General features: G+C 32.2%; 1 protein-coding gene and 1 long non-coding RNA gene across 2 annotated transcripts; one reads left to right on the top strand and one right to left on the bottom strand.

Annotated features, from left to right (window-relative positions):
• Positions 1-1389: 1389 nt before the first annotated feature.
• LOC120188289 (transcription factor bHLH140-like) lies at positions 1390-1932 on the bottom strand. Its single transcript, XM_039191752.1, has one exon. It carries the CDS (start codon positions 1918-1920, stop codon positions 1399-1401), a length of 522 nt encoding a protein of 173 aa, XP_039047683.1. The 5' UTR covers positions 1921-1932; the 3' UTR covers positions 1390-1398.
• A 4888-nt stretch (positions 1933-6820) lies between these two features.
• On the top strand, positions 6821-7122 carry LOC120188288. The gene is made up of 2 exons (XR_005522406.1): positions 6821-6940; positions 7060-7122. It is a non-coding gene; the product is annotated as an uncharacterized LOC120188288 (long non-coding RNA).
• Positions 7123-7749: the final 627 nt, after the last annotated feature.

Raw genomic sequence — 7749 nt, forward strand, 5'->3', positions numbered from 1 at the left:
GATTTGGGTAATATGGATTTGCATAAATAAACCAGATTTAATGGAATTTCTTTGTCGGTAGATCAGATATTTTATAAAGCATTGCTCCAGATAGGGGTTTGGGTGAATTATTTATGGTCGTTGTTGATTCCATTAGTGAATGACTTTGTTCGTAATCTGAAAGCTATCGTTCGTGGTGTATGATGATTGTGAGCTCTGGTATTGTGAATTAGCGTTGTGAGTTTTAGCTTAGGTTGGTTTTTTACTGTTAGTGCTTCTGAGTTGAGTCTGTATGTTGTTGTTTGATCATGTTTTATTATTCCAGTGTTGTTTTTGGTTTTAGTGAAAGTTGGTGTATGTTCGTAATGTTTGGTTAGGAGTCAAATTTGTAGGGGTGTGGTCTGGCCTATTTTATGGTGTTCACTGAATATATTATAGACTATTCTGCATTTCGTCTAGTTCCACCCTAAGGTGCACTCTTTTTCCTCCGATTAGGTTTAGGGAGGTTTTTTAATGAGGTCTTTAGGGTGGTGTACTTTGTAATTACATTAATACAAGGTACACTTTTTTAAAAAAAATTATCATATAGTAGATTTATCTTTGGTAGATATGTGATTTGTTAGTAGTTATGTCAATAGACAGTGACAGATCCAGAGGTATTTTTAGGCTGACCACATATCTATTAATAACATAATTTTTTTTGTATTTGATAGACACATAAATTTTAGATTGAACATTATGAGTAAAATGATAAACTAACGTAAATAATTTCAGATTTTAGAGTGGACATCTACCTATTTTATAATACCCTTAAATCCGCCATTGTTAATAATTATAATTTATTAAAGGATATTTTCGAAAATATTGAGGTTTTAAGATTAAATAAATAGAAAAATAACAATATAAATATAAGTTGCACATAAGATCGAAAGAAATACAACAATATATATGTATATATATATATACACGAAATATGTGTAGCAATCATTGCTAAAACTGAGATTTGAGTACGTGCATGTCAACTTTTCCTTCTTTTTCTTATATGATAGTGTTTGAGAATATGAAATGCGCGTTCATGCGTTTGTACTTTATCATCGAATCCGATAAGCATGGATTATTGTAGAATTTGAAGTTAGGAGGATGGATTTATAAAATTTTTAGAATAAAAATAAGTTATTAATATTTAAAAAATAGATTAAAAAATTAAAATATAGGAGAATTTAAAAATATCAATTAGTTACAGCCGAGAAGTACACTAGATATTGAAAGTTCACTCAAGAACAGATTATGACTACCTGCAAATTCCTTCCTTGATCGGTACAAGCTACAGCATTAGACTTTGTTACAATATTTAATCATGATTCATATATATATAGAGCACGATCTTTGACACAACATTAAAACGAGATGATCAGATTATTATTGATGATTCATGAACACATCATAAGGCATGTTTTGTTGGTGTTGACCCTGGAAGCAAGAATCCGGCAATGGCAGCACCTGTGATTGCTGCATTGCTGCTGCAGCAGGGTTTAGATCACTAGGGTTTAACGATGGGTAAACATTTCCTTCGACCGGGAAAGATCCGGGAACGAAGAGAGACGAGTAATACTCATCGTCGACTAAGTTGATCATGGCTTGATGAAGCCATATCTGAGTCTTGAGGAACTTTACATAATGTATAGCTTCATCTAGCATCGAGACGGTGTCCATCTTCGTCCCACCAGGGACCATGCTCTGCAAGATCTTGAACCGGTCGCTGATACGGTGCCTCCTCTCTCTAGCCGCCACGCTTTGCGGATCGGTCGATAGCTTCACGGCTCCTTTTCCCTTCTTGCCACCCTTGATCCTCTTCTCTTTGCTGCTGGTTGCCAAAGAATAAGAAGAAGACCCATCAATGAATGATGAGCTGAAGTTCGTAGCAGAGGGAAAGTAATCCATTAGCAGAACTACAGCAGCACCGCTTGTAACTCAATACGGGCTTGAAAGATTGGGTAGGGGCCTTGATTCGTCATATATATATATGTATATGAATAGAGCGAGTAAATTAAAGGCATAAAATCTTTTCATGTTTAATTAAATAATTATTTTGATTTTTTAATATTATAATTTTAAATATTTTATTTTAAGAAAAAGTGAGTTATAATTAGATGAAAAAAAGTTAATTTATTAGGGGCAACACTAATGTAGTAATATGTATATATCTAAAGTAATGATGTAACACTTATCACATTATCAATTTTAACATGTCATATGTTCAGTTTGGACACATGACACGTATCACGTTATCATTCACTTACATGTGACATGTAATGTCAACAATTTTAACACAGATTTTACTATATCAACGAAGAGCATTCATCGTTAATTAGTTAATAGTTTTCATTTAATCATAAATTATGTTATCTTAAAATAAAATAAGTATTACAATAATTATTTAATAAATAATAGAGATTTTTTTGTATTTTATCTAAATTAAATTAAATAATGCACGTGGTTTGATTTGAATGGAGAAAAAATATGTGAAAAATTGTGGTCATGTGGGTCAGCCGATCTATGGCGCAGGATACGGGTGTTTGTTTAACGCCATGGGTGCCTAGAGCCAGCATGGAAAGCCACCTACGCGAAAGGTATTTGCTTCGCCTTTGCCCTAGCTTCTTACTGCCTTTGTTTGCATATTAGACTCTACTGGATACCTGACCCAACAAGCTAGGAACCCCCCCCCCCCCCACAACTTTTTCTATCTAACCGATTTCACTTAAAAATGGCTTAACATATCTTCTTACCTGTGATTTACCTAAATTTTCAGTTTGGTCCATATAGTAATTTTCCCTCAATTTAACTTTATACTATCGTAGTATCATTTAAAGTTTTTCGTGATTTCAGTGTTGAAAGAGTTGTTATCTATAGAACTTTCGAGCTTGATCATAATGTCTGCAGAGATATTTGAGCGTTTATTGTCAAATAATTTAATCTTTTGAAAAAATTCTATCTTGTAATCACCCTAAATTAAAAAAAAGGTTTTCTATGAAAAAATATGCGACCCAATCAAAATATATCACACGTAATAAAAAATTCTAAAAATGTAAAAAAATAAAAAATGCAAAACAAAATTAACTAAAAGTTAAGTGAATTTATATTTTAAAGGTTATATATAGTAGATTAATAAACTCAAAAGTTTTATAAGGACCAGACTGAAAACTTGGGTAAAGAAGGTGGAGAAGAAGATATATTACGCCAAAAAGATTTAATGGTTTCGCATACGATGAGGGTCAGGTGGTGGACAAGGCCCAAGGGAGCCGGGGTCCGGGGGGACCCCTTGTCTGAAATCTGAAATGGATGTATCATGGTCGTAGATGTGCCTAAAATCTAAATCCAATAACCAAAAGAAGTTGTATGAATCATGGCTTTTTCCTAAGGTTACTCAATGTTTGCTGAAAGAAAACAACTGTTCATGTTTTTTTTTCTTTTCCCCTCAATGACTCTCTGGTCCTCTTTTAGTAGAAAAGAAAAGATAGGTAGCGGCCAGTCATTTTCATGCTCAGCTCTTCTTTTCAAGGGAATTCTCCCGGAAAGTTGTTTCATCCCAGTAACCAAAACCTTCCATGGAAACCACATGGTTCGGGAGATACAGTTCAAATAGAATCCTTTGGGCTGCAGTTTTTATCGGGATTTAAATAACGGTCTATTATCAAAATAGCGATCATTAAATGATTTTGATACTATCTAAAATTATTATTATACAATCGTGATACTCATAATGAACACAATAATATTTATTATATTCGTATTTAAATAAACATAATACGATCACAATTGTAATTTAAAACCCTAATATACATAATCAATATATATCACCAAATTGAATGATACACCAAAAGTATATAACTGGGCTAAAGGCCTTAAACATTCTTGATGAAAGAGCTCGAAAAGGGAAGAAATTAAAAGAAAACCTACTCTTTTATCACTCAATATATATATATATATATATATATATATATATTTCTTTTTGTATATTAAAATTTTTGGTGAATTGTTCTATAATTGAGATTTTGAGATAATATTTTTAGACATAAGGTTTAAAGAGACTATACATTTTAAGAAATCACAATTCATCTCTAACATATCTACGTTATTTGTAAGAATTAAATTTATTATCATTCGATCATGTTTATTGCGTCTGTTAGCTTACGAATAGATATCATGATCATAGGTTTCACAGAGACACTAGGGTCATTATACCAAACCAAAACTAAAAATAATATTTCTTCCTCCAAAATTTTTTTTTGTATACACTAGGATCATTAATCGAAGACTTATCGACATGAATAAAGTTAAGATCAAATATTGAGAGGGGTAATGTATTTAAACTTAAAATAATAAAGATTTAACACATATATTTAATCTAAAAAAATAGAAAGAAACAAATCTAATTTTACTTAAATTTGTATTAATATGATTTAAAATATTATTAGACCAAATTTTTGAAAGATACTATATATTCATTTTAACATATCAACTATAACTCTACATCCAAATCAGAAAAAGTAAACTATATATAACAATCACATACCTAAATGTTAGCAGACATCGTAGTAAAGACGTCATGTTAAACTCCATGACCTTGACATAAAAATATGAAAAAAAAAATCAACTTTGATACTTCTCTCTAACACCAGCATGACACCCTAACTCTCATCTGATGGCTGGTTAAACATTAAACAAACGAAACCTTCCCAAGCATCCAGTTTCGTTTGCACTTCCCGGTTCCAACTGGTCATTACTTGCACCGGAGATGCTTACAATTACACACCAGTCATAAATGAAGAAACAGAAACTTCATCGAAACACAACAAAAGAAAATTTGAATGATAAAGCCAGGGAAAAAAGATAGACAAAGGCAAGCAACAGCGCATGTGAGTTCCCGGTTTTCGCGTTGGGGGAGTGGTTAGAACCCTAATAATTCTTACTTGTCGGATTGAAACACCCAGCTTTTTCCCCATGTCAAAATACATCAGTCACGCGTTTGACTGGACTGGTTAAACAAAACCATATCAAAAGATAAAACCATAAGAAGTTGTACAGTGTGTTGGGACAGAAGCCGGTAACCTTTGGATTTGCCATTTGATTGAAAGCAAAAAAAAAGGTTACTTAACTGGAGTATGGGATCATGATGACGACGACGATGATGTCCTGTCTGATTTACTGTCTTTCTTATGTTACCGAGAGGGATACGATTTTAACTTGTTATTGTGGCCACTGGGTTAACTGCTGCTTCAGATTTTTTGAGTAAAGAAGGAAACGTGTACGAAAGATGATTTGAACAAGGACCCATTTGAAAACAAGCATGGTCCATTTCTTTCCTCCTTTTGTGTGTGCTCATCGATCAAATTGTGATTTTGTTCCTTTTAATATGCTTAAGAAATATAAAATTTATCCTAAAGTAAAACATTATAGGTTCGACTATCAAACTCAAACCCAAAGTTCAAGGAACTCTTCGACCGGTTCAGATGATTGAGTTGATCCCGGTGCACTGAGTTCCAAGCACTCATATATACAGTATAATTGATTTGAGAGTTCCCGGAAGAGGAATGACATTAACCCTTGGTTTATTTGTGTATCGTCTTCTTCTTCCTGTTGTTTAGCCTCACCCGCCAGTTGGACAACTAAGCTTCGTATATGCAACCCTTTCAGCTTGGAGCTTCATCTTCATTGACTCCTGCACGCTGCAGATGCATTTATTTATTACTAAGTGGATGAACTATGGGTTTTGTCCAAAATTAATGGGCTCCAAACCAACAATAAATTAGTTTAATAAGATGATATATTATATTTATTAAGTAAACTGTAAAACCTAATTTGAATTAATCAATCAATAGATCGCATACCGGTAATTAATTCAAAATTAGTGGGCTCAAGGTTGTAGTACCTTAATTTGAATACGAAGAGGCTCAAACATTCCCTCCACTGTTATAAAAAAATATGCACACACAAAAACAAATAATACGAACCAATCGACTTTAATGGTTGACGGAATCATTGTTATTCTTAAAGGTTTTGAGTTCAAACATATCATCTACAACATTATTTGAACATTATTGAAAGAGAGGAAGGTTATTGGAAGAGATCATAGTTTTAAAACATCAAACTTTTAAACAAGTCTTTATCGATTTTGAATGAGTTTTGTGTAAAATCAATTCTAAGAGAAGAAAGATTAGTGAAATACGAACGTTTTAATAATGATTTTATCGAAAAAATGACCAGAGAAGAACAATGATTGACTATTGTCATACTGTTGAAAAAAGTAAATGCAAAAATATAACTATTTAAATTTTTAGTAGCAAAATCAATATACATCTAAAGTTTTTTTTATTAATCTGGGGTAAGTACAAGGTAATGTCTGTTCAAAGACAATTCTTAACCTTTTTATATTAGACGCTTATACATCTAACATTCCTGATGCTCGAACTCGGGATCTCAATGAATAAAAACAATTCCTTTACCATCGAGATCACTAGGGTTTGTGATAAAATTTAATGTCTAAAACTTCATTTTAGGTATCAATACTCGCATCAAAACAACGTCATTTTATCCATGCCATCATACCATTTGAATTTAACAACCCAATAACACAATTGAAGTTAAAATCAAAATTCAATATTATAATTAAAAATGATAAATTTAATAATATAATTGATACACGCCTAAAAAGTTCATTGGTATGTGATATATCATTTTATTTTTTTTGTTCAAATTGGGCCGTTTGTAAAGAATAACTCAACATTGTTGAATCTGGATCAGGTTATACTGACCTCCTACTAGGGCTTAATAGGTTATATATAATGGTGGAGATAAATTCTCCACCGGCCATTTCTTGCCGCCGTTGCTTATCCGGTTAGGGTTCAACGAGTAAAAGCCAGAAAAAGGAGGCAGCAAGTTTCCTTTCACCATGAGAGCCAAGGTACTTCATGAAAGACATTAAATGAACTCTTCTCTTTTTTATTCAATTAGTTTTTATATTTTACAATGGATCTTTGAATTCTTATTTCGTTCTTGGCATCTCGCGTGGTTTGTAAACAGTGGAAGAAGAAGCGCATGAGGAGGCTGAAGAGGAAGCGCCGAAAGATGAGACAGAGATCCAAGTAGGTCGAACGATCTGCCTCGTTCTACGAGGTTTCTCAACGTCTTATTAGCTGGTTTTGGCGTGCTTTCAGGGTTAAGTTGTCTGCCATTTTTATTTTTAGATTCATGCTCTGTTTTTGTTTCTATTGTCTTTCAATTCAGTGCTAATCCTGCCGTGGATGTTTCATTGGCGGGAACAGTGAATAGTTTTTTTTAATCAAATTAAAACTCTTTACTTATGCCTTTGCTTTGGTGATTAAAAATATTTAGTAATTACAATATGCTTAATGGAGTATATATGGGTAGTGTCAATCCAGTATAAAAACTAAAATGTCATACATCAATTCAAAATCATTGAATGAGTTAGGATCTGTTTACATATAGTAAAATTTTCACAATTTTTTTTTATATAATTTGATTATTGAAAATCGAAATTTATAGTGTAATTGAGTACTATCTTCATATGAGTTAAGATACACTTATGCATTATATTTTTTTTTATTGTTTTTAGTTTTAAACAGATATAACATGGCTCACTACAGTTAAGATTAATCCATTGTTTTTTATTGAATATCTTTTTATTTTTGTTGTCTATTTTCACTTATTTAATAGTATTCAATATATGTAAAACTAAAAAATTTTATATTT

Source organism: Hibiscus syriacus, unplaced genomic scaffold, assembly GCF_006381635.1.
Source record: "Hibiscus syriacus cultivar Baekdansim isolate YM2019G1 unplaced genomic scaffold, ASM638163v2 tig00116943_pilon, whole genome shotgun sequence".
Classification (NCBI taxonomy): domain Eukaryota; kingdom Viridiplantae; phylum Streptophyta; class Magnoliopsida; order Malvales; family Malvaceae; genus Hibiscus; species Hibiscus syriacus.